Source organism: Loxodonta africana, chromosome 1 (assembly GCF_030014295.1).
Source record: "Loxodonta africana isolate mLoxAfr1 chromosome 1, mLoxAfr1.hap2, whole genome shotgun sequence".
NCBI classification, from domain to species: Eukaryota; Metazoa; Chordata; class Mammalia; order Proboscidea; family Elephantidae; genus Loxodonta; species Loxodonta africana.
This window is the reverse complement of record NC_087342.1, coordinates 169,906,053-169,933,533: the sequence shown is the minus strand read 5'-3', so window position 1 is coordinate 169,933,533 and position 27,481 is coordinate 169,906,053. Positions and strand designations below refer to the sequence as shown.

The following is a 27,481-nucleotide window of genomic DNA, read 5'->3' as shown; positions in this document are numbered from 1 at the left end:
ATTCCTGCAAATGCTGACTTGGGTTGTTCTTGAAGACAACTTGGTTGTCATAAAATGGTCCTTTGGGCCATTCCTCAGACACTGGATTTGTAGACCTCCTTCCCTGACTGTCTCTCCAAGCTATGGGTTTTTACATCCTAATGATGATCTTATAGGGTAAGAGACATACAACATCGTTTTTGTTAAACCATCACTCGAGCTTTCAAGGACAGGCTAGGCCGAAGAGCCTGTTCCTTCTTCCTCCTCAGTTCTGGGTAAGCACACATCTTCCACCCTTACTTTAAAGGCAGACGATTTGTTTTTATCATTTGCCAACACAGCTGAGGATGATTATTAATTAATCAAAAACACTGACTTTTAACTTCCCACGCTCTCTCCAGAGATGCTCCAGTGACAGCTTGCATCTGGACTTCAGAGCTGTTTAGATAGAAGTGGGCATCATGCAGCAGAGACTTGTTTTCTTCTGGTTTGTTCTTTTTAAAACACAACGCTGGCTTAATCCCATTTAGCCAGTAAACATGATTTTAAGGTGGTCTCATTTTTTTTCATTTTGTGAGGTTTCTGTTGGTCTTTTTATACAGCTTCCTTTGAAACCAGAAATGCTGTGTCAGGGTTTTGCATAAAGGAAAATGAGTTCAGAGCACATTCTCTGTTCATCAAAAGCCAAAACTGAAGCACACCAGCAGTATGTTTCCATGAATAATGAACGGCCATTGTGTTACCCTGCTTGCAGTTTCATGTTCTGGTATAACCTGCCCAATTCAAGGTCTCAGCCGTGAATACCTAACAGTTCCTGCGATCAAGTTTGAAATGTTACGTTTGAAATAGCAAGACAACGGATGATCTGATTCCGTTGGCTGAAATTTAAGCAACCGAATCCTTTTTTCCCCTCTTTGAGATGGCACTGCTGGGCAGCCATTCTCCCCTCAGCAGCTCATCGTTGTGGCTATGCAGTGGTTTTCAATGAAAAAAGAAAGAGGAGGCAGAAGATAGCTCACCTCAAATTACACATCAAAGCCGAATGGCTACCCTCGAAAGGCTGCTGCTGTGCGATGGGGCTTTGGCTGACTTGACGCCCAGCAGAGGCGAAAATACAAAATCCGATGCCTTTGAGGGGCTGCACATACTGGTAAAAATTCTAAGAAAAACCAAACTTAGGAGGAAAGCTTGTGTCGCTTCCATTTAGTGAAGCCCACATCTTCAGAATCTCAAGGATGAGCGTGTCATATGGTAAATGCAGGATCCAAGCTCTGAAAATGTGAAGGAAGTTTTCCCGTGGTTTCTTTTATCCATCTTTCAGGAATGTATGTTTCCCACCTTCCACCTTCCTTAAGTAAACTCCTGGGAGCTGTTTTGCTAGTGCGTAAACCATCCAGGCTTTTGTTTCTTCTCTTGGCTCTCCTGCCACCTGTCTTTCTTTTCCCTGTCATTGTTCATTAGCATCTCCACTGGAGGTGTGCAAGGGAAATAAAAGGAGATAAAAACCCTGCTTGTCACAGTCCATTTGCTTCTTGTCAACAGCTCTGGTAAAAGACAGAAGAGGAAGCTGTGGGCCAAGATAAGAGTTTAGATAAGTTTTGGGGATTATCTGTAAAATTCATTTATTCATGGTTACCCTCCCAATCACCTGAGGATAATGGGGGGTTATCTTTATCATGCTTTTTTTTTTTTTCAGGAAGCTAAGAGTGAAATTCTTCAGTCATTTCTCTAAAGGCTGGTCAAAATAACTTGAAGAGATAAAACTAGTGTAGCTACTTTATATCTTGTTGTAAACTAGCAAAAAAAAAAAAAAAACTAGCGTAGCAGCTAAATATTCATTCCATTGTTCAACTCGCTGAAACAAACTGCCTTTTGAAATGGGGCATTTCCTGTCTTTGGTTAGACAGGGAAAGAATTTAACTTATTCTTGGGTTAATAGGTATCCCTGGGCAGCTTTGCAGTTCTTCTGAATGGGTGGGAAGAAAACAAAGTGAACAGATAAGTTAGGGTCTTTGATCACAAGTGATGGAAAACAACTGAAGCTAATTTAACCTAAAAAGGTCAATGTATTATAGGGACCCAGCAGGGAGATCTCATGAGAGACCCAAGACTCAGGCCTCTGCGAAGGGCTGGGACTGAGAACGGGAATTTCAGGACTCGAGCCCCGGTGGTGTAGTGGTTAAGCACTCAACTGCTAACTGAAAGATCAGTGGTTCAAACCCACCAGCCATTCTTTAGGAGAAAGATGTGGCAGTCAGCTTCTGTAAAGATTACAGCCTTAGAAACCCTGTGGGGCAGTTCTACTCTGTCCTGTAGGGTCACTATGAGTCAGAATCAACTCAGTGGCAATGAGTTTGGGTTTTGGCCCTTTTTTGGAAATCCTCTTCAGTCCTCTGCCTTGTGCTCTCTTATGTCTTCTCCCTTCTACCTTAACCCTCGTAACATTTTCTCCCTCATCCTCCCCTTCCCCTTCCACACAGAGCAAGGGAAACACAGCTGACTTAGGCTGCCAAATTTCAACAAAGAATCAGATACCACTCTTTTCTGATATGAGTTAAAATTCTCAGGAGAGAGAGTCTGATTGGGCCAGCATGAATCAAGTGTCCACCTCTGGCCCAATCAGCTCTGATGGGAGGATGGGGTTATGAGTATAAATATGGCTGCTGGATCAGAAAGAGGTGGTTCTCAGAAAAGGTGTGTGGGTGATGGGACAGGACCACTCCATTGGTTATTAATCCAACAAAAGAAAAAAGACATGGTACCTGTTCCCCCCTTGCTCACAATCTGGAGAAAAACCTATACATTTAGGAAGACAGGTAAAATCATTTCGTGCCAATGACTATGAGGATGAAACCCTGATTAGAATAAACACTCTTAGGAAATTACTGAAATGGCTCATCTTGAGTAGAATAAATAATACATTTAGGATGTGCGTAAAATAGAACCCACAATAGAGCAGTGAAAATGAATGAACACGTTTCAGTGTGAATGAGTTTCAAAAACATAATGTGTGAAAAACAAGTCAGAAAAATACATACCAGATGATGGTACCTGTATAAGATTCAGAAACATGCTAGATTGGACAATATGTTGTATGTGTACATGGTAAGAAAACCCTGGTGGCATAGTGGTTAAGAGCTACTGTTGCTAACCAAAAAGTTCAGCAGTTCGAATCCACCAGGCACTCCTTGGAAACTCTATGGGGCAGTACTACTCTGTCCTATAGGGTCACTATGAGTCGGAAACGACTCAACAGCAATGGGTTTGGTTTTTTTTTTGGTACATGGTAAACCATAAGAAAAGCAAGAGAAGGATAGACAAAATTCAGGATTACGTCTGTGGTGGGGGAGGAAGGATGTGATCAGGTAGGGATAAGTGGAGAGAGCTTCAAACTCGGTAATATTCTTAAGCTGGGTGGTGGATTTAATGACATTAATTTTATTATCATTTGATCTATAGTTAGGTACTCTTTTTGCTTATATGATATATTTTGTAATTAAAAAAAAAAAATCCCATTAAACAAGGATTCTGTATAATGAAACCATTTCCCTGTCTTGGGGGATGGCCAATGACATGGCACTCTGGCTTGGTCAGGGAACAATAGTAATTCTGTTCTTTTCTGGTTTCTGTCCATGTGACAACCATCGTGACAAGGAAAGTGTCTGGGGTGGCCTGTCAGCACTAGGGTCCTAAGAGAGCCTGAGGTGTAACACTGTGTTTCTCAGGTCCTCTGGCAGTAATTATTCATCGCAACTCCCATCTGAAACATCCCAACCATCTCCACTAGAGAAAGTGAACTCACTGCTGAGCATTTCCATCAAAACCCAATTACATTAAAGCATAGATGAGAAGGCTGGGGGACAGGGAGTTTAAGTTAATGGGAGTGAAACAACAAGAACAGAAATAGGAGAATGTTGACACAATGTGAAGAATGTAACCAATGTCACCCAACATTATGTCTAGAAACTGTAGAATGGAAGCAGGTTTTGCTGTGCATAAAAAAACAACAAAAAAAACCCAAACCCACTGCCATCAAGTCGATTCCAACTCATAGTGATCCCATAGGGTTTACAACGCTGTAATGTTTATGGAAGCAAACTGCCACATCTTTCTCCCAAGTTCCCGCTGGTGGTTTCAAACCACTGATCTTTTGGTTAGCAGTTGAATGCTTTAACCACTGCCCCACCAAGTCTCCTTAATACACTTGCTGCATATAGTCCACCAAAAATAAAATAAACATTAATTAAAACCAATAAAAAACACCCAAGTATACAGCACTGTGGAGGATACACATTTGGAGGGAGGACGATGGCACTGGAGGCAGGTAGATAAATGCACGGCCTCCCTTTTCCCTCCTGAGGCTTCTTCCTAAATTATTCTTGCTAATTCCTTGCAGAGTAACTGAACATCAGTTTATTTCCAATCCAGCCCTGTAGTCTGGGAACATCATTTCCAGCAATACTGTCAATGCAACAAAATGAGAACATTTGTGAAGCTCATGGAGTTTGATATTGTAAGATCTTGTCTAGGGTGGAAGCCAGTACCTGAGCATAAGGCTAGCAAGCCCTCGACTTTCCTCCTGCCTGGATGTTGGGGGAGGGGGAGGGCTGGGGAAAGGAGAAGAGGCTTGGAAGGTGGTAAAACTGGGGGGCCCACTTCAGAGGTGTGGCAAGCTACTGAAATTCTGCAATCAGAACTAGTGAATGCTGTGTTTGGTGCTTGTAGTCTTTCAGTAGCTCAGAAGAAGAGAAGGAAAAATGTATTTGGTCAAGCCCGTCTTCTGTTTTCTTTTAATTTGCTGAGACCAAGTGGTTGCCTCTTACATAGAAAATGTCCTATCTTTGCTTAGGCAAAGATTCCCCAGGTCCACAGAGGGAGGAAAGTATAACGCCTGGATAACTTAGGAGCTGTCGTTATAAGTAACGATACACACCTGGAGATGGCCCATGTCATAAAGGGACCTCTCGTGGGAGCCAAGGTATGAATGTGCCAGGCCTTAGGCAGGAGCCAGGGCCACATTATGACTTTCGAGGGCCCTGGGCACTGTTCTGTTCAACACGGTAACAATTAAAAAATAATAATAATAATAGAGCTTTGAATACTTCAACATTCTTTTTTTTTTTCTCTTAGGAAATATTTAACTGATTTTTGTGGGCCATACAAATTGCAGTTTTTACCTGTTGTGTGAAAAAAATTAAAACATTTCAGGGACCCCTACAAGTATCACAGGCCTTCGGCACTGTGCCTACTGTGTGTGATGGGTACGTTGGCCCTGTAAGAAGCCCTGGTGGCACAAAGGTTAGGCATTTAGCTGCTAACCAAAAGATTCGAACCTACCCAGCAGCTCCGTGTGAGAAAGACCTGGTGATTTGCTTCCGTAGAGATTATACCCAAGAAAACCCTATGGGGCCATTCTACTCTGTCACGTGTGGTTGCTATGAGTCGGAATCAACTCAGGGCACCTGACAACAACAACAACAGCAACAGCAGCAAAACCATGAGGAAAGCCAATTTCGATGTGGTACCTAAGGCCTGGGGAATATGTCACCAGTTCTCTAGTATATAACAAGTTAGGGCAATAAAATAACCGTAGATCCTTAGATCAAACTACAAAGCTGAAGAAGGCAAAGAAAGGAAGTAAAACAGGCTGATTATATTTACATTTAAATCGGAATTCTTGGGAATCCTGTCTTATATAAAGAGGACACAGAATGGCCAATTCAGGTCTGGCTTGAAGGTTGCCCACTAGCAGTCTGAACTGGAAGGTCAATGCCATACTTCATCTATCATATTTTTTCCTAAACTCCTGGAGAAACACCTTTTTTGGTGTGTGCATGTGTAAGTTTGTTGTTGTTCTTAAGCTTTTGGAGACAGATGGCTGTGATCCACGCATTAGACTTAGGAGAAAAAGAAGCCTAAATTTTAATTTCAGGAATGATCCTGAGTCCCTGTGTGGCCTTAAAAAAGCCACTTAACCTCCTGGCCTCAGTTTCCCTGTCTGCAAAATAAGGCGTATAATCCAAACTTAGATGCCTCACAGGGTTGCCGTGTGCATTAATTATTGTTTATAGCGCAAGTGGAAGTTGAGCTGTGTTAATTATTATTATCATTCCTGGGTCTTCCAGCCAAGTTTAAGCCAAGCCCTTGCTGTGCTTTAATTCCTGAGATCTGACAAGATACAGCCCAAGGCTGTGAGGAGGGCCATAAATCAGAGGCTAATCAGCAGATTATGCATATCTCACCCGGCTAAGACAAACGGCCCCAAACAGCTCTCCCAGCCACAGGCCTTCGACTTGGGTCTGGGGGATCCCAGAGACCCACAGGCTTTATTAGACCATCATCCTGTCAGAGCAAGAGTTCTGAAGCTGCTGCCACACTCCTGTCTCTTGTCTCTTTGTATACCTGCCACTTAATTTACTGAGAAGTCTGGAGATCAATAAAAGAAACTCACCCTGTCATTAGACAAGGCCCTAAATTGCAAGTTACAGGTGAAGAAGCTTTAGAAGTATTGTGATCACTCATGAAGAAAGATGACTAATCGCTTTCTTCTGGTCACTTATTTGGCTGATAACTTGGGTTTCCACTCTCCAAAGTACCGCAGTTATCAGATTTCCATGTAACCAAGAGGCTGACAATTGATATGTCCAGCTTCTTTTAATACACTTGTGGGTTCTCCCACTTCACCTAGTCCAAATTACTTCACTGTATTTCTCCTCACTCTAATTTAAAGTTCAGGAGACAAGTGAAGGAGAGAAAGCTCACCTCACCTCACCAGCCGCCGTCTCTGTCAGCATCAGCATCACTGTTGAGTGTCCTGGAGACACCGTGTGCTTAACTCCTTTGCAGGGAGGTTAATCGCCACATAGCAAGTGCAAGTGGGATAAACAGTTCGGCAGGTTTGGATCCTGGCTATGCGCAGAACCCTATAGGTTAGGGAAACAAAACAAAGACTGTGTGGTCACTCCCAAACTCAGAAGAATCCCTGTTCTAACAAAGGTTTGAAATGGACAGTCCAGGGCACAGGAGTCCCTGGGTGGCAAAAATGGTCAAGTACTGGGCTGCTAACAGAAAGGTTGGAGGTTTGAGCCCACCTGGAGGAGCCTTGGAAGAAAGCCCTGCTGATCTGCTTCCGAAAGGTCACAGCCATGGAAATCCTATGGAGCGCAGTTCTACTCTGAAACACCTGGGGTCACCATGAGTCAGAATCCACTCAATGGCAACTAGGTTTTTGGCCAAAGCAACATATTTCCTATGTTAGATTACTCAGGAGGGGCTGGAGCAGTTTCTTTTGAGGAAATTCTAAGCTCTCTGTGAAGCACCATTGTTACCCACCCAGGACCAAAGCCAGTTATCCAAGGGCAGGCCATATCCCTGCCTGTGTGCTTGACATCTTTTTCAAGGAATGTACCTACATCTCTTTGCACCAATTCATAACTGTCTCCTTCTCAATTCGGTCCTTGATGCTACCATCCATCCTCCTGCCCCCACTCTTCACTCCACATGCCCGGCCCTCACTTTCCCTGAGCTCTGCAATCCCCTGGCAAACAGGCAGGTCCGCCTGGCTCTTTTATCTGCTCAGCACAGCAGGCAGACATCGGGGTGGTGGTGGGTGCTAGTTAACTAATTAATGATTGTAAAGCACTTTGAAAACATAAAGAACTAGATAAATGCCCAGTATTATTGTTATTAATTATGATGAGGAGGATGTTTAGTCATCCTTGCCCTGAACTCAGCTCACTATCACCACTATGGCCGCAGGCTGATCTGTGAGCCAGGATGAGAACTCTCCTCCTCTCTGCAGGCGCTGTTTCACACTGAGTCAGTGACCAAGGTGAAGGGCAGGGGCCAGGAAACTTCTCCTCGTCTCCCACCTGCTCTCTAAGCACTGCCTGCTTTGTGGCTGTAATATTAACATTTACCGAAAGCCAGGGTCTCTGAAACTCCCATTCACCTCTTCGGTAATTTCACTGGTGTTTATTTGAGTTCTTGATCATGGCGATTAGACTGTCCCTAGCTGAGGACAGGATGGAGCCCAAAGTGAACTCCCACTTTCCATTTAATGGATAAAGTCACTTGTACAGATAATAATTATTTCATTTTGCATGTTTTTAGGACATGGATGTCCTAATGTTCTAAATGCTTCTGTGTACATCTGCTGATTTGATAAAATAATTTTGTTGGCTAGGCGAGGCAGGTATAATTTCTCCCATTTTACAGATGGGAAACCTGAGGCTCAGGGGAAGTTACAAACCATGTGTACAGCCCCAGGGTCTCTAGACTCTGATGGCAGTGCCATGGTTCATCCCCGCTCTCCCAAGCCCCAGCTGAGCAGTGCTCTCAGATTCATGAGGTCACTGCAACAGATTCCAGACACCTGGCAGGATGTGCCAGGAAGTGTTAAAGAGGCTCTGTGTTATGTTTAAGCAAATCAAGTACTTTGGGGGCACCCTGGTCTCTGCACGGTCCTCTGACTAGAAGCCACAGCCACTGGCAAGCATTTGAAAGTTCTCCATGTCCTGCTAGAGTCCTGTGATCCCAGGATCTGATATTCTGTAGAATGTGAGTGCCAGAAAGACCTTAGGATCCATCCATCTCTCTCCCTCCCTTCACAGACAATGAAACTAAAGTCTAGAGAAGTCAAATTACTCATCAAAGATGACAGAGCGAGTTAAGGGACGAGGTTGATGCATGCTTTTCCTACTCTCCCACATAGCTCCCTCCTCAGTAGCCATCCATAACTTAGCATCTAGTTCTCTGCTGCCGGGTGGTAAGGTGTCAGGTGGTTTCACATTCTTTTCTTTTGTATTTGCCACTATTTCTTCATTGACTGTTTTCCCAAAATTTCATCTGAAATTAATTATAGAAGTATCCAAGAAACATGTCATTATTAAATATGCATGAATATTAGTATGTGTGGTGGGTATTATTATGTATGCAAGTGTGGGATTCTGCCTTTCTCTTCCCAAAATACATCACTCTTCCTTATTTTGATAGTTTTTCAGCTGAGGCTTGTTTGCTGGTTGTCTTTCCCATTTTAGTTTGCAAAAAAGGAGGTATTTAGTTTTTTGGGGTGTTTTTTTACAGCTTGATTCTATGTCTGTTGTTGTTTTAGGTACCCTCTAGTTGATTCAGACTCATAGCAACCCCAAGTGACAGAGTAGAACTGCCCCATAGGGTTTTCTTGGGTGTAATCTTTACGGGAGCAGATTGCCAGGTCTTTCTCCCTCAGAAGTGCCTGGGTAAACTCCAACTGCCAACCTTCTGGTTAGCAAATGAGTGCTTAACAGTTGTACAGCCAAGGCTCCTTTTGTTCTAGGGCTAAGCCCCCAAAAGTAGGCCACAGAGCCTGGGGATGGGAAGGGATGATTGGCCTGAGCCTAAAGCAGAGGGGAAACACCCTCTCCCTGTGGTGGGGGCCACCATTTCAAGGGCTTTTCAGGTGACCAGGAGATGCAACTGTGTCTCTGCTAATTCCACACATGCACTGCATTGTTTGACCAAGACCTGTGGTCTAGTGCTGTGACCCAAAGTGCTGTGGGATTTCTTTTTTTAAGTAGTGAGTTTATGATGTAGCTATGTTTTTAAAAATTGCAGCTTCAAAATACATTGACAGTCAAGCGCACATCAAAAACACTGTCTTTGCCTGGAAAGGAGCTATAAAGCAGGCGAGAGAAGCCCGAGCAAAGCCTCAGTTCTGCCTTCTCTCACCCCTCTCTCCACCTCTTCAAATGTTCAGAGCAGGCGCTGGAGCTGCTGCTGCTCCTACCCACCAGCCCAGGGCGTGAAGGGGCACAGCTCTGCTCACATAGATGGGTGAGATAGGCACAGCCAACAGGCATGATTCTTTTCTTTTTTTTTTTTTTGAACAGGTGCTTTGTCCCAAAGAGAGAAGTATCTGGAGAAAGCAAAGGAGAAATGGCATCCAGGAGAGAAACATCACCGACTAGGCAAGCCTAGCAAGAGACAACAGCTCACTGGCCCATTCTTGGGGGTCAAGTGGAAAGTAAGCCAAGAGTGTCCCAGAGAAATGGAAACCCTCTTTAGGGTTTTCTGGCATGGACATAGCATAATTCACATGGTCCAATGATAAAAAAGGAAAATAGTTTCCCAAAGCTGGAATCATCACCCATCACAGCTATCCCTCCCTACCTTTCTCGGAATATCTAACGTGGACTCAGCGCAGGGTGCCAGCCACTATTACATACAGTCTTTCATTTATCCTCATAGCAACCTCTGAGGTCTATTTTTCAAGTGAGGAAACTAAGGCACAGAAACATTAAGAGGCTTCTCCAAGGACACACAGCTAGTAAGTGATAAAGCTGGGATTTACGTTCAGTCTTCCTGGCTCCGAAGCCTGGGCTCTTCATCTCTTCGGTATTTAGAGACCATAATCCCATCAGAATCTCGAAAGTCATGTCAGTACTCTCAGTCTGAGGGCTGAACGGAAGTGAAAAATACTCTCTCAACTTTTATGATCCTGAAAGAATCACCCAAGGGTTGTTAGGAAGGTGGGGGGTGCTGGTACTGATGTAGATTTTTTTTTTTTTTTTGCACGTTGAGTCACCCGGGGATTTCTGGCCAGGGATAGTGCTCTTGGTGCTAGAAGGAAGCGGGCCAAGATTGGCCACTAGCAAAGCAGGATCTAGGTGTGTGTCTGTGTGTAACTCCAGGCTCAGGACAGAGAAAGCCAGGTTTCCTCAGCAGACAGAGAAACTAGTTTAGAATTGCCTCAGTTGTCTGTGATTTGAACACCTCAACACTATTTCTTCTTCCGTCAAAATCCACTTACTTACACAGCTTTAATCAGCCTAACTTTACAAGCATAAAGACAAAAATTTGGGAAAAGATATTTCTGAAACTCTGGCCACACATTTGAAGAGGCTTCTTAGAGACCTTTGCTTAGCTTTATCTGGCTGTGCCTCCACCAGCTAACTCCGACCCAACTACACATGTATCATGCACGTGCCACCAGCAGAAGATGCGGCTCTGAATAATTCACGTTGAGAAGTTGGTCTCTGTTGGGTATTACTGATCCTATTTCGCATCTACCCCAACAACATGGTAGCATTCCTTTCCCCTGAAGTGACTTTGGTGGCGTGTGACTAGCAGGGAAGCTAAGAGTTGAAGGAAAGAATCATGCTCGTAATGATACTTACCTATAGAAAGGCTTTCATCTGATGATGGCAGAGCACCTTATGGACCGTAATTAATCCTCACAACACCTCTGCTTGGTAGTTAAGTGTGATTACCCCATTTTTATAGATTGGGGCATGAAGGCAATTCTACCTCTGAAGTGGAGGAACAGCAAAGAGAGTGATGCCAGGCTCAGCAAGAAGAAGCCAGGCCCTTGACACCCTTTCCTTCCCCAGTGCACACTAAATATGGCTATTAACAGGGAGGGGCTCAAGAAGAGTCTCACAGACTCAAGAAGTCAGATGGAGGGTGAGGAGTACAATAGAAAGAGAATGAAAAGCAATAAATAGCCAGGAGGAGGTTAAGGTTCTCTCTGACTTCCTGTAAGTATAATCCTACCCGCCACATGTGAGGGAAACCAAATGTCATGCAAAGCAGTGAAATTGTCACCCTCTGGAGGTGGGACCCTGTAGGCGAAAGGTCAGAATAATCCCTTCTCTAGCGAAGCAGAAGCCTCAATACTATTTTTAGAAACTCCTAGAATTTGCCACCTCGCCATGATATGAAAAGAACCAAATAATTAGTTTCTCACCACTGAGTACATAGCCACATTCCTCTCCACCTCAGCTGAAGAGCTTCCAAGAAGTTGTGGATAGAATAGATGTTAGTAAAGTGAGTCACACCTTGAACACACTGGGGCTTCTGATGGTTAAAGGACTTGGGTGGAGAATCAAGGCAAAGCACAGTCATCACCCCACCTGAGCAGCTTTTAAGTTTAGCCTAGTGGTTAGAAGCATGGGCTTTGAAGTCACGCAGACCAGAGGAGCTCCAACCCCAGCCTCACCTCCCACCATAGCTGAGCTCTCTGACCAAGTGGCCTGACCTCTTTGAGACTCAGTTTCCTCATCTGTTAATTAGGGCTAGTCATGCCCTCACTCACGGAGTTGTTGGAAGAGCTGCATGCAATAATACTAGTTCCTCGTAAGCATTCAACAAATAGTCGCTATTATTACGGTCTTAAATTTTAAGTATTGGTTTACCTTTCTTAAAATGGTATCTCTTCTAGACAACTGGAAAAATGATTCCTTACTCAGATTCCTTAGGTTCTAAAACAGATCATTTCTCCAAACTGGTTTAGAGTGCCCTCCAAATCCAAGTCTATGAAACATGACTGATTACACTTGGCCTACAAGGCCCTTGTTCTTCATTTCCCTTGGAACAGCACAGATCAAGAGATCAGTGCAGTCCCTAGGCAGATCCCATATAGTCATTTTTCAAAAGGACCTCTAATATTTTTCTTACAGTAGAGGGCCTAAAGCAATGAATGAACCTTTTTCAGTACCTCCCTGAGAATTTGCTAAATGTTATAACTCTCTCCCTCCTGCAAAATGCACGTGCACACAAAGTTTACACATCGTTTCTGAGCATTCAAAGTCCATGGAAGCCAATTCTAAGGGAATCTGGGCAGAGTGAAATGTTTTATCCTTTGCAACCATGAGAGCCTATCTGAAATAGGAACAAGTGAAATGTCTTTCTGTAAAGGTATGAGTATCCTTTACCAGATACTTCCATTATGTCTATGGATTTTGCTCAAAGCCCAGCCATTAAAAACATAGGCATTTGGAAAAAACTAATGTATTATAAAAAAAAAAAAAATTTTATTATAAGAATATTGGGTACTTTTTAATATTTGTTATTATTGGCCTTAGAGGTAAAATGTCTTTTTTCAAACAAGTCTGATTATAATTGTGTGAAAAAATGTGTACGCAGAAAGATTGGAAGGAAACAGAAAAATGAAAACAGTTGTTGGGGTGGCAGAATATGAAATAATTTTTTCCTTTGTAACATGCTCCTCAATGTTGATGTTATATGATCTCAGACATAAATAAGCCAGGAAAAAAAAAATCAATTAAAACAATATGTCTAGAAGAAAAAAAAATGACCAATGAAAACATATTTAAACAGGGGAATTAATAATCTCTCATCCGTTCTCCTTTGGAAATTCATCCTCATTGACAAAAAAAGATTGAGTGTTCCACCTTACCCAGCATTTCTATTCCCCAGGATTCTCTGAGGGCCATGTGATTCCTTTGCAGGAAGGATTTTATAACATTCTAAGCCTTTTAGGCGCCCTCCTTCTTGCAGCTGCTAAGACAGAAAGTAGAAAACCATAATAGCCAAGCTGTAAATGGCACCGGTAACTAAAATATCACTAGGGTGCCTGTGGGAAACTGGAAACTCAGCAACATGTGATTTTATTGAAACTACCAAGGAGAAGGTTCAGAGAGAAACTGCCAGAAAAAGCGCACACAAAGTGGTCTGTGTCAGGAGCTTGGAGCACTGGTAGGATCTATGAACTGGGAAAACTGAATCTAATACAATTCATGGACCCAAATGCCTTAGGAAGATTCCTGCTGAAGACCATAGTCATCAGCCAATCCAGGTTTTATTAAGTACCTTTTACATGCCAGGCTGGGCTACATGTGGCAGGTACCAAGAAAAATCAGGTCCAATTCCTGGCCTCAAGTTATAGTCCACTTGGGTAGACAGGATTCAGCCTTCAAGGAAGCACCTGCTATGTAAAAGAACCATGGGAGCAAGACAGCTCCTACTGGTATCAGGCTATGGCCTAAGCTCTAGGGACACACTGGTGAGTAAGAGAAAGTTCCTGACTTCAGGGGCTTACATTCTGGTGGGGGAGACAGACAATAAACATGAAAACAAATAAAAAGGATCACTTCAGACAGAGATGAAAACAAAACAGCAATGTGATAAATTATGCTTGGCCCCTCTGGGGAGAGAGCATTTGAGCACTGGATGATGGAAAGGAGCCAGCCTTGGCAGAGGATCTATGGTATGTGTATGGCAGATCAGAAGCTGTAAGGAGGGACTCCTATAAGGAGTAAGGGAGATGAAGCAATGCTGGACTTCATCCTGTAGGTCAGAGATGCTGCTACCCCCTACCTCTGCTCTCATGACAGACATCACTAATCTAACCCAGTACTCTCTCCCACAGGGCCCAGTGGCAGCCTTTCAAGTAGGCACTACCAATCAACTGGAGTTGATGTGTGAGTTGAAGACAATTTGCTATCCACACTATGAACAGTGGGAAGCCTTTTAAAGGTTTAGAGCAAAAGACTATCAAAATAAAAGCAGTGTTTTAAAAAAGATAAAGGGAATTCAAATGGGTATTCCTGGGACTGCTTAGAAGACAATAATAATTATTGACATTTTTTAAGTACCCACTATATGCCAGCATTTTACAACGTTACTCATTTTCATCAATCTTGCAGGGTAGATATTTGAGCTGATAAGGACACGAAAGCTCAAAGAAGGTAAGTCTTTTGCTCAAGTGGAGAAGCCAAGATTTGAACTTAAGTCATTCAATTTCAAAGCTCTTGCTCCTTTCACTATGGAACACTAATATTCTAAAGTAAGACAATATGGAGTGGGGATGGAAAGATTGAAGAACACGAAGGAAAAATTAGTAGCCATTGATGGCATTAGATATTACAGTCCCTGGGTGGCACAAACAGTTCATGCTCAGCTACTAACCAAAAGGCTGGCGGTTGGAACCCACCTAGAGGTGCCTCAGAAGAAAGCCCTGGCAATCTGCCTGTGAAAGGTCACAGCTTTGAAACCCTATGGAGCACAGTTTTATTCTGACACTCATGGGATTGACTCAATGGCAACTGTTTTTTTAATTTGTTTATTTTTTGAATATTACAAGGAAGGCAACAGTAGGGTCAAATAACCACAGCAAGATAAAATATAACTTGATTTATGCATAGAAAAAAGTAATGACTGATACATACCAGTTTGTTCATAGTTGTTACTTATGAAGAATGGACTCGAGAGTGGTAGTTGGGGACATTTTCACTTGTCACCTAATATGCTTCTGCATTTTTTTGCAGTATTTATTTTTATAATTTAAAAAATTAAACTATTTATTTAAAAATAATTGTATGATTTTTTTGTATGATTATATGTTTTTCTTCCACTGGGTGACAGAGAGAAGGCAGATTTTGAGCGCAGGTGGAGGGGGGAGATGATATGTTGCCTTTTGGATATGTTGAGTGAAGGTGATGGTGGGTCAACCATGTGGCAGGGCCCCACAGTGTTTTTATTTGAATTCAGGATTCAGGCACATTTGAGGTTCCAAGCTCTGACTCTTCATTTTGGTATGTGGCTATCCCAGGCCATTCTGTCTGCCACCTGACTGTTCCCACTCCCTAGGCAGGTCCCCTAAACCAAGAGCACCAGGGACCCATGTCACAACTCTAGCACCAGCTCGGCCTGGCATCTGGGACCAGGGCTGAACCCATAGTGGTGGAGAGGCACCACTCTGGGCATATCGCACCTCTTTGTTTGCTCACAGTTTCCCAGAACAGCCCTGGCAGGTGGTGGGAAAGGGGAGGGGAGGAACACCTCTGGTATTCCTGACCCCTGGCAAAATGCTAGGCGATGAACCCTTGCCAGGAGAAATCTTACAGGGGTGCTTGACCTCTCTGTGCCCTGTATGGGCATCACCCTGTATCTGTTTACCTCAAAGCAATGGGGCTGTGAGCAATTGCAAATAAAAAGAGCCTTTTGATAACTAGCAGTTTACATAATCACAACCATAACAGTAATAATAGTAATACGTCCAGGAAAAACAACAGTTTGTTGAAAATTTAAGAGTAGATTCCTGAGGCGGGAATAAGATGCTTCAATAATCATCTTACTCAAGATGCTCTTTAATAGAAGGTAATAACCAGAAATGAAACCATCAACATAATGTATGCCACGTCATAAAAAATAATTGTTGGTCTGCCCAGCTCCCTGAAGCAAGGCTTCCTCTCCCCTGCTTCTTCCTTGTCAGCTGCAGACTTCATTTCCACCACAGCTTAGGAGTGAGTGACCTGTCTTCAGCTGGCAGGCAGGCTTTCAGAATAGGGGCAGAGGGGGCCTGTGGAAAAAAAAAAAAGCCGACACATATTGTCCCAGCTTCCGAGCGGTCAGGATGCTTTGAACGCTAGGCGTGGGCTGTTTCCTCTGTGGGAGAGAAGAACACGGGGCAGACCCAGGATGAACACATGTCCCTCCTGTTTGTTTACCACATGTGTGGCTTCACAAGCAGTCTGGCCTGGAATGGGCCCGGGTGGGCTTCCATGTGGGACCCCCAGCACTGCAAGACTCAAGAGCCTCTCTTAGGCTCTCAAGAAGTCGGTCACATGGCCCTTTCCCAACCCCAAAGCCTAGAAATGTGTCATTTCTTTAGAAACCCGCCTGAAGACAGCTACCTAAACACACCGGCTTTCTGACCGTGCTAATGGCCTCGCTGGCATGGGGTGGGGGGAGGCCTGAGTCATGTCCTGCCAGGCCCGCACGTGTGTCATCGTGAGCTTACGGCTGACATTTGACCTGCTGTCTCTCTGTTCCCATGGTCAACACCCTGTGATCCTGGAATTCCACTTTCATTTTAAGAGGCATGATTCTAAAGCATCTCTTCGGCAGTGTGGCCTTTGACAGGGAAATTCCTCCTAAGCAGCAGAAGGCAAATCTTGTGGTTGCTGGGTGTGACGTAGCACTTTTACCTATGTCAGGATCCCTTTGAACCTGTGAAATTTGGGAAAGATCCCAGTTCTCTTTAGGAAACACCAGCCTGAGTGTAGGGGCCCTGCCCTGCATTACTCAGAGTCTCGAAGCTGATTCATTTCAGTGATACAGAGAACTGGGGAATCAGACAGCCACCCTCTCTTACATACCTCTTTGTCACATTTAATCGCTTAGAATTATCCGACATAATTTTTTTTATATAGAACTCCGTCTCCCCCAATTCTACTTCTTTTTTTTTTTAATTGTGATTTAGTCATCTGACATAATTTAAGTTTTTTTTTTTTTTTTTAGGATTATTACTGTTATTTCAAAATTTTAGAATTGTTTTGATTGTGGTAAAATATATATAAGAAAACATTTGCTAATTCAACAATTTTTACATGTACAATTCAGTGAGATTGGTTTTGTTCATTATGTTGTACACCCATCACCACTATCCATTTCCAAATTTTTCTTACCACCATTAACAGAAACTCAGGGCCTTCTAAGCTAAGACTCCTCTTTTCCTCCCCTTTCCCACCCTTGATAGCCACAAATAAACTTTGGTGTCTATGCATTTGGCTTTTTAATATAAGTTAGATCATACAATATTTGTCCTTTTATGATCAACTTATTTCACTCAGCATGATTTTGCAAAGTTGATCTGTTGTAGTGCGTATCAAGATTTCTCAGATTTTATTCATGAAGACTGAAGAGAATACTAGGCCCCCAACTGAGGCCTCATGTTTAGAGAGAGGGCACTGGCAGCTTAGGCCCTAGGTGGACTTGCTTCACGCTGTGTCTTCATGTTTAATGCCGCCCCCAAATCTGCTCTTGCCTTTGGGTTGCTCAGTGACATTCCTTTCATCTCTCAGACGAATCTCTCTCTGGTGTGGTCGGTGGCTCCTTCCTTCCTTGGCAAGCTTCATAAACCGAAGGTAGACAGGATCATCTCTAAGGAAGCCCTGAAGCAGGTAATCCCTCCCCGCCAGATTCGGGTTTAGCAAATCCCCTCTTGCCTGTCTCATTTCCTCTTCCTCCCATAGTTCTGCCTGAGCCTGTCATGTCTTTTCCTTGACTGCCCATAGTCCTAACAGCATAACTTAGATTCGAAACATCTCACAGAGTATCTGAACCTCATAACCGACCAAGGGCTTACGCTTTTTTTCTTCACCTCTCCTGCCCCAACATTGCCTTCGTGGTGACCTTTCTTTACAGGAAGAGTATTCATACAGCTCAGGAGGGACAGAGATTGGACATCTCCCCTTACTTTGCTTCCCAGTACTGAATTTCTGTGCTTCGTGCTACAGACAGGTTCTCTTCATGTAGCTCGCCTGTGAGTGTTCCCGGCTGAGTGACACACCAGCATCTTCCCAGAAGGGCTCGACCCACACTGCCCATTGGGGCTGCCACTGGCCACATGTGCCTGCTGAGCACTTGACATGTAGCTGGTCTGAACTAAAACATGCCGCAAGTGTAAAATACACACCAGATGAAGATTTAGAACAAAAAAAAAAAAGTCAAATATCTTATTAATAATTTTTATATTAATTACATGTTGAATGACAGTATTTCAGATATATTAGATTAAATAAAATACATTATTACAATTAATTTCACCTTTTTACTTTTAAAAAATGTGACTACTAGAAATTTTAAAATTGCATCTGTGGCTGGGACAGACTTGTCTAGGGAGAGACAGCAGCCATTATTTTATAGAGCTCCTGAGACTCCCCTTCCCCCCTGCCAGCTTTTCTGAAATAACTCCAGAGCGTGGCCTTAAGGCTGATCTCCTAAGTGGTGATTTCCACCCACACAATGAAGATAGGATTAAGGAAAAAAAATTAAAAAAAAAAAAAAAAACCCTTCCTTAAATTGCCTGATTAGTGGTCCCTGGGGATTCTGATCTCTTAGGCTTTAATTGCTTTCAGTGTGGTTGCCCCCAAGAAGTATTTTTATTACTGTTGCTATTATTAAGACCAATGTTAATAATAACCATAATAATCATCTTTTGAGCCAGAGTGAGTAAAATATTCCACGAGAGTGAGTTGTACAGCCATTAACTCGGGGCACTGGAGAGAGTGCTTGGAAAACTAGCTCTTCTAGGAATTCAGTGAGCCCTCTGAGTCCTGAAAGAGTTAATGGGAAGGGATGCTGCCAGGTGATGTTTTCCTGAGCTACAGGTGGATGTGCCCAGGCACACAGGCATGTACAGAAAAGAGGTTGTCAATGTGTCTCTGCAATCCCGTTTTCTCTGGTGTGTCAGAAGCAGCTCCAGCTGCACTGGCCTTCTAGTGTGGGGTAGCTGAAAACCCATCCTCACAGCTCTTGACTCTCTGGGAGGCCCCTGGACGTCTGGAAGGGGCTTCATGTTGAGGTCTGTGATACTGGAGCAGCCTCCTACTTGCTGCTCTGTCTTCAGATCCTCTGTTTCTCCCATCTGTCCATTTGGCTGTTAATGTTAATCTCCCCCAAACGTAAAAGGGTCCAAGGGATTCCCCTACTCAGAAACTTTTTAACGAGTCTTTGTTGTCTGAAGGATAAATTCCAAACTCCCTAGGACTGAAGGCCCTCAGTTATCTGGCCCCTGGCTCCTTCTCTCACTTTATTTCCCTCTACTCCACACGTGATTCAACCCAGCTGATGGTTCATTCATTCATTCCACAGACATGTATTGAAGGTATACAATGTGGCTTGCACCTTGCAAACCTCCAAGATGCAACAGACACCGTTTCTACCCTCTGAAATCTGTCTAGTGGAGAAATAATTACACAAATAATTGTTTCATGGTAACTGCTATCAAGGAGAAGTACAGGGGGGCTGGAGAAGGATTATTTATTTGTCCTTAAGCCTTTGTTATGGAGCCCTGGTAGTGCAGTGGTTAAGTGCTTGGCTGCTAACCAAAAGGTCAGCAGTTCGAACCCACCAGCCACGCCTGCAGGGGAAAGATGTGGTAGTCTGCTTCTGTGAAAATTACAGCCTTGGAAACACGACGGGGCAGTTCTGTTCTGCCCTGTAGTGTCGCTTTGAGATGGAATCAACTCAGTGGCAATGATTTTTTTTTTTAAGCCTTTGTACTCCACTTTAAGTAGAAAACCCTTGATGAAGGGTCACATCTTATCCCCCTAGGAAGACCCACCATAAGGTTCAGCTAGTGGTGAGTGCTCAGGTGATTCTTGGCAGCGATATTTGATAGCTAGATATCAGAAGTGGACGGCCTCTTCCAAGTGGCATAGTCAGTGGTTTTCCATTTCTGTGCCCTGTAGCCCAGGGTCCAGAAGTTAGGTAGGGTGTAGGACTGTGGTCCACCCCTGCCAGGCTTTGAACAAGGCATTCAACTGTAGTACCTTCCCTGTGAATTTTGCACTATGCTGTAGATGATGCACCAAACTGCTGCTGGCTCACAAAATTCTTTTTAATTGCAATATGTTTTTATTCAGTAGGGCACTTTGATTGAGTAGCAACACACTTTTTCTTCTTTTTAAAATACTTTAGATCTTTTGATAAGTCTCTCACCCAAAGGGAGGCCACAGAAAGGGAAATGATGGCTCCTCCCTTTTTTGTTGTTCAGACACCACCAGGAAGGTGTTCTGATGGTGAGCGTGTCACAGGGAGAGTGTGGTGGGTGAGGCCTGTCCAAGTCATGGTGTCCCGTCCTCAGATTGTCAACCAAGGAGCATGTGAAGCAGGAACCAAGGTGACAACATCTGCCCATTGAGACACAAGCATTACATCATCCAAGTCCACGAGGAGTTTCTGTGGAACCAGAACTACTGAGTTTCTTGGTAGCTGCTGTGAGGTGTTTAATGATTTTAAGTGAACATGGACCTTATGAAATCATAACTTGCGTTTTCTTCTTCATGTTGGACTGACTGGGCGAGGCAGTAGTTTCTTTCTTTTTTAAAATAACATTCTATTGTGTTTTTGGTGAAAGTTTACACTACAAATTAGGTTCCCATTTGACAATTTCTGTACAAATTATTCAGTGACATTACTTAATATTTTTCACAATGTGTCAACATTCTCTTTAGTGGCATTATGGTTGTTCCATTTCCAGTGCTCTAGTTTCACTGCCTCCTTATCTTCTCATCTTTGCTTTAGAGTAATTGTTGACCTTTCGATCTCGTATAGATGTTTTTTAATGGAGCACTGGACTCACGGGTAATATCCTTTATTTTTTGTGTTAATCTGTTATTTCGCTAAAAGGTGACCTCAGGGAATAGTTCCAGTTTAAGGTTTAAAGAGTATCTCAAGGTGATAGTCTCAGAGAGTCCTCTAGCCTCAATTGGTCCAATAAGTCTGGACTTTTTAAGAATTTGAGTTGTGTTCTGCATTTTTCTCCCATTCTATCAGGGTCTATCTATTGTGGCCAGGATCAGAACAGTTGATAGTGGTACCCAGGGACCATCTAGTTCTTCTGGTCTCAGGGTAGATGAGGCCGTAGCTCTTGTAGGCTATTAGCCCTGTAGACTAGTTTCTTCTCGGAGACTTTGGGGCAGCGGTTTCCTAACAGAAGCCCTCAGGTCACCTGCCAGAATCACCAGGGGTTCCTACACCTTCCCCCAAATGTTACAAACCAGGTTCTCTGGGGTAAGACCCAGGAATCTTACCCCAGTGGACTCTTGTGTAAACTTACTAGCATTTGAGAACTACTGTTAAGTATGTTCACTCCCCAAACCTTCCCTCAATTCCTACCTCTCATTTTCTTTCTTTCTTTTTTTAAACTTTTTATTGGTCTGGGTGGGATTGTGCTTTAGGTGAAAGTGTGCAGCTCAAGTTAATTTCTCACACAAGAATTTATACACGTATTGTTTTGTGATATTAGCTGCAATCCCCATAATGTAACAGCGTACTCCCCCTTTCCACCCTGGGTTCCCAGTGTCCATTCAACCAATTCCTGTCCTTTCCTGCCTTCTCATCCTGCCTCCAGACAGGAGCTGCCTATTTAGTCTCGTGTACCCGCTTGAACTAAGAAGTACACTCCTCACATGTATTATTTTTTTTGTTTTATAATCCTGTCTAATCTTTGTCTGAAGAGTGGGCTTCAGGAATGGTTTCAGTTCTGTGTTAACTTCTGGGGGCCATGGTTTTGGGGGTTCCTCCAATCTCTGTCAGACCATTAAGTCTGGTCTTTTTACTAGAATTTGAGTTCTGCTCCACATATTTCCCCTGCTTCGTCAGTGATTCTCTGTCGTGTTCCCTGTCAGGGTGGTCATTGGTGATAACCAGGCACCATCTAGTTCTTCTGGTCTCAGGCTGGTGAAGTCTCTGGTTTATGTGGTCCTTTAGTCTTTTGGGCTAATATTTTCCATGTGTCTTTGGTTTTCTTCATTCTCATTTGCACCAAGTTGGATGGGACCAATTGATGCATCTCAGATGGCTGCTCGAAAGCTTTTAAGTCCCCAGACACCACTCACCAAAGTGCTACATCTCGTTTTCCTCACCATCAGTCTTGCCTCCTAACTTGCCATTGGAGCAGGTGTATTGCCTTCCCTGCTCCCGAAGCTTATTAGACAAAATTCCCATCAAAATTGCCCACCCTGCTTGTTTGCTGTTTGGTAGTAGTGAGCACTTACTCTAGTATATCTGGGAGAAAGAGGGAGGAAAGGATACAGGTGCCATGTCCAGGGAAAGTGGCTTCAACTATAGTAGAATACTTTGGGTTAAAAATATAAAACTTCTGTTGTTCTTATATTTCCTAATTAGAAAACAACACATTTTTTTATTGTAGAAAAGTTGAACTTAAAAGATAAAAAAAAAAAAAAGCAAAACAAAAACCTGCCACAAACTCACACCATAGATATAATAATATATGATTGAACTTTCCCAGAATCTTTTAATTTTTTTCATACATTTTGTGACCACTATATTCTGCTTTGCCAGTTTGAGGTGCAAAATGATCATATCTCTTTTAACATTAAAATGAATAAGAGTTGAGCCCCCATTATGCCTATGAGTCTTTTTTACTTTCCCATGTTTCTCTAATAATTTTAAGAATGATGAGTCTTTCTCAGTCCAAACTCTGTTGCTGTAGTCTTGTTGCTTGATACAGAGCTGTTGGAATGTACTGTTGCTGCTTGTGGCTTTCCAAGTCCTGATCTTAAAAGGTGGCCTCTAGCCTGTTGCTGGAACTAGAGCTCAGACAAGCCTAGAGGCTAGAGAACCCCATAATGGTTACTCCACATTAAAATGGAGGGCTTTTTAATGACATAGTGCTGTCAGTTACACACACACAACACACTTTCCTTCCCTCCCCCCTCATGCCAGGGTGAGACAGAGCTCTGATATCAGCAACAGGTTCTATCCAGACCAGACATCCCCCAAACAAAGCAGGCCCATGTCTGGATCACCAATTCAGACTCCTCACTCACAGTGAGTTCGCATGGCTAGGAGCAGGGGAGCGGTTAGGGATGGAACTCTAGAATTCCTTTTCTTACTGGCTGACCTCAGTCAGGTCCACATCAGTACGTCAGAGATATTCTTACAACCCATTGCTGTTGAATTGATTCTGACTTATAGCGACTCTACAGGGCAGAGTAGAACTGCACCATAAGGTTTCTGGGGAGTGGCTGGTAGGTTTGAACTGCCGCATTTTGGTTAGCAACAGTACTTTTAACCAGTGTGCCACTAGGGCTCCACTTGGTTAGTATATAAAAAAACAAACCAAACCCATTGCTGTCAAATCAATTTTGACTCATAGTGACCCTATAGGACAAAGTAGAATTGTCTCATAGGGTTTCCAAGGAGCAGCTGGTAGATTTGAACTTCTAACCTTTTGGTTAGCAGCTGTAGCACTTAACCACTGCACCACCAGGCCTCCTATAGAACCTCAAAAAAACAAAACAAAAAGCAGTCAAGAGCTCAGTCTGTTTCCTCCTGGGAGACTTCCAAAACATATGGAGAGAGACCATTTTCGTCAAGCCAAAAAAATGTATTGCTACAGTATTCTCACAGAACAAAAAAAATGAAAAGGACCACTCAAATGATTCTGCCTAAGGTGACCAGTTGTTGAGGTAGCTCAAAATAGAGGTGCTGGCAACTTTTGAATGTGACCGTATCTCAGTGATAAAATATAAAATAAAATTCTTCCTCATCAATCACCTTGCTTCCTATAGTTATATTATTGAATTCCAGAATATTTTTTCATGCCAAAAGTTGATATGGATTTAAGCTATTAAAAAATGGTAATTGGTGATGATTGCACATATGTGTAAATATACTAAAAAACCATTGATCTGTACCCTTTAAGTGGGTGAATTGTATGGTATATGAATTATATGCCAAAGCTGTTTTAAAAAATAGTAAAAGGGCTGTCTACCATATCCTTTCCATGATTCCCAACTCCAGATGACTGGTAATAAGAATAATTTAAATATAGATTTTTCTAAGACAGTTTCTTGAGGAAATAAGACCAGAGTGAATCCTGGACAAGGCTGTGAATTTGATTTTCCTACCTTCCATTATTCTGTACCCTTTCTCCATTTCAGGGCCCTTCCCATCCCCAGGGTGCAGGAATGTCAGGTTACCCTCTTCTAGAAGAAAATCATCTGATAAAACCAACTCTTACCAAGGTTTTAGGAATATTAGTAATGTCCCGACCAGGAGCACTTGTATTTTACAAGTAAACTTAAGGGAGAGAGGGAGAGAATTGTTTAGCACCAAGAACGAATCATTCATGATGGCATTGATATCTTTCCAATCACACCTCATGATTGGATGACTGGCAGCTCAGCTGGAGACCAGCCCCAAATATTTCCAGTTGCTGGGAAATTAAAATAGAAGGGGGTTCATGTCAGCAGGCTAAGACATACTGTTTAAGACTGATCAAGTATTGATAGTAGTTAAAGTTGAGTGATGGATACATGGAGGTTCATTATTCTATTCTCTCTACCTTTGGGGATGTTTGGAAATTTCCATAATAGAAAGTTAGAAAGTGCTCTTTAACCAAAATGGGGGGGAGGGGTGTCTAATTATGTTAGAATACTGAATTTGTGTAAATTGGAAGCATGATCATAAAAAATTCTGTTGATTTTGAAATATATTGCTCCATTCGGTCAGTTCATAAATGACAGGTTCATTTCGAACACAGGAACTAAAGCATTGCACAAAAATGTGACACAAATCCAGTTCCTTTCTCTCTAGTAAAATAATAGTTTTATAATCCAGGAAGTAAAGTACAATTATGCAAAAAGGGAGGGATCTTTGTACACAGTCCAGGCTCTTCAAAGACGTGACCAGACTTTCCGTGAATGTAAAATAACCACCGTTCTAGACTGACTCCATTCTTGCTGATTCATGAAACCTGCACTTGCAGAAATGCAGGGTCTTCCAAAATGGTCATAGAAAGGTGCCTTAGACACTTATGAAGTTGAGGCTAATTATTGTTTCATAATCTGAGAACGTGTCACCTGATGACATAAACCTATTTTAATAGGGGACAGTGTGGCTTATCTCTGGATAACTTGCATGCAAACACACAGAGTAAAACTTGGCCATCTAGAAACGAGGGAATGAGGCATATTTGCTGTGTTGGTGTTACTGGTATCTTTTAGGCAATAAAATTTTAGCCATTATGTGTAGAGATTCTTTTACAAAGCTGTGACATTCTTCATCATGTTACAGTTGACCACGGTCTGTCCTTGTCTTGGTGACTTAGGATGTGATGATGAACACAGTCACTATACTTCTCGACATTGAGGAAACTGTGGACAGGGTTGTCATTTCCTATACTAATTGGTCTTGGATTGATGCCTTTGTAAAGCTCTCCTTCCATCTGCTCAGATAGCAGCTGCTTCTGTTCACTTTTACCCCTCACTAAAACTGACTGGGCTGGTCTCCAGCATCTTTCCTCCTGGTCCTGCCTTTTGATTTGTTGTGTCTAGTCTTCTGTGGGAAACCCTGGTGGCCTAATGGTTAAGAGTTTGGCTGCTGACCAAAAGACCGGCAATTCAAATCTAGCAGGCACCCCTTGGAAACCCTATGGGGCAGTTCATCTCTGTCCTTTAGGGTCACTATGAGTCGGAATCAACTCTACAGCAATGGGTTTGGTGTTTTTTGGTAATCTTCTGTGAACTGGAAAGCAGACCACTGGACTTTTTAGAATTGTGTATAAAGTATAAAGAGAGTCTGAATGACTCTGAATGACAACTAATGTGCAAAGTACTGGGGTTTAGTGCAAAACCTTTATGAAACCCTTACTGGGGGATCAGAGGCCAGTGTTCTGAATGGGTAAGATCTCAGCTACATGATTTTGGCAAGTATAACGTTTCTGTGTTATATTTTGAGCTCCATGTTGCTTCCTTCATTTATCAGCACTATAGTGTTTTCCACACTAGACATCACCACAGCAGACAACTGCCAGACTCAAAGAGATCAAATTAGTGAAGGGAGTTAATATTCATGGATCTAAATTATATAAGATTAATTTTTTTTTTTTTAATTTAAAGTGTTAGTGTTGCTCATTTTTATTTGTTTGTTTGTTTTTAATTAGCCAGCAGACGATCAGACAGCATATAGATGATGAGAGTCAGGGCAGTGCAGTGTTAAGAAAACAGATTCTGGAGCCAGACCGCCTCCTTGGTAAAATGAGGACAAGGATATTGTTGTCGGATACTAAACAAGTTAGCGTCTGTAAAGCATTCATGAAGCATTGATTCTTATTTTTACGAAGGGAGAAGAATGAGCCAGGACTGAAGACTGGTCCTGGATCAGAACAAAATTTCCCTTCACCCCTTCCTCTTGCTTCAAGGAAAAGAAAAAAGGAGAAAAGGGGATAGTAAAAAATGAAGAAGAAGGAAAGAAGCCATCGGGGTACTTTGTAACTATTTGTGTCCATTTGTAAAATTAACCTCACCCAACATGAGCTGATAGAGGCAACCAGCCCGGCACTTTCTCTAACTGAAATACTGATGACAACTCAATAACCAGCCAACATTTGACAAATAAAAATGCAGAAAATGGAAAGGATGAGTGAGATGATATTGAAATAGGCATGGGGTTAGAGCCAACAAGGGAAACGCTTTAAAGGTGACTTACACAGCACAAGAGCCCGCTCGCTGCCCCTTCTGGAATACTTTCCTAACATATACAGGCAAGCCCTAAAGAGAAGTAAGAAATGAAAGTAATCAGGGTCAGGCCTCCTTGAGGAAGCAGTGAGCTGTAAGGACTTTTTCTTCAGTTTTATGATCTCAGGAAACACAAAGTCATCTGCAAGAAAGTGCAGTCCTGAGTTGTTAATTAAACACCAATTCAGTAAGTGAAAAGACAAAGTGAAGATGTGGCGTAATTAATTTAGTGGCACAGCCCTCCCTACCACCACCTCCACCCCCTCCCCCCATCTATTAAATGAGTCGTTTCCAAAGACAGGCTTCAAAATCCTGAGCTATGACTAGAAATGAAGAATGGAGATTAGCTTAGGTGCTGACACTTTTTTTTTGTTTCATGACCTGGGACATTGGACATAGGGTAGAACTTGTGGAGCATTCAATGAAAGCCAAACAATAATTAAGAAAAGTCAAGAAATAAGAAGATCCCTGACTGCTAAATAGGGAGGAAAGGCCCTTTCCCTGCTGCCGAGCTTCCGGGCTGTTAAAACATGACAAAACAAGATGGTTGGTGGTTTTTGTTGTAAACATTCAGCTCCAAACAAATACCTCGGTTCACTAAGTAATTGGATAAGAAGGATGATCCATTTTTGACTCATGCTGCCTCAGTGGTGGAAATCCCACTGAAAACAGCAGGAGGAATTAGATGAGACTAAATTAACTCAGGTGTCTGTGGAAATCGGTGGGAG

At 42.7% G+C, this 27,481-nt stretch overlaps 1 protein-coding gene across 5 annotated transcripts in view; it reads left to right on the top strand.

Annotated features, from left to right (window-relative positions):
• The window catches only part of ATG5 (autophagy related 5), a 220,824-nt gene that overhangs the window by 185,273 nt on the left and 8,070 nt on the right, over window positions 1-27,481 (top strand). Inside the window, exons 8-11 of one of the 5 annotated variants that reach the window (XM_023543208.2) lie at window positions 9,849-9,982; window positions 14,129-14,180; window positions 14,406-14,447; window positions 17,565-21,966. In XM_023543208.2, the coding sequence (XP_023398976.1) occupies window positions 9,849-9,982; window positions 14,129-14,180; window positions 14,406-14,410 (191 nt within the window). In that variant the 3' untranslated portion in view covers window positions 14,411-14,447; window positions 17,565-21,966. Of the gene's footprint in view, window positions 1-9,848; window positions 9,983-14,128; window positions 14,448-17,564; window positions 21,967-27,481 lie in introns of those variants that run through there. The other 4 variants (XR_010322545.1, XM_023543205.2, XM_023543213.2 and 1 more) reach the window with 4 other exon arrangements.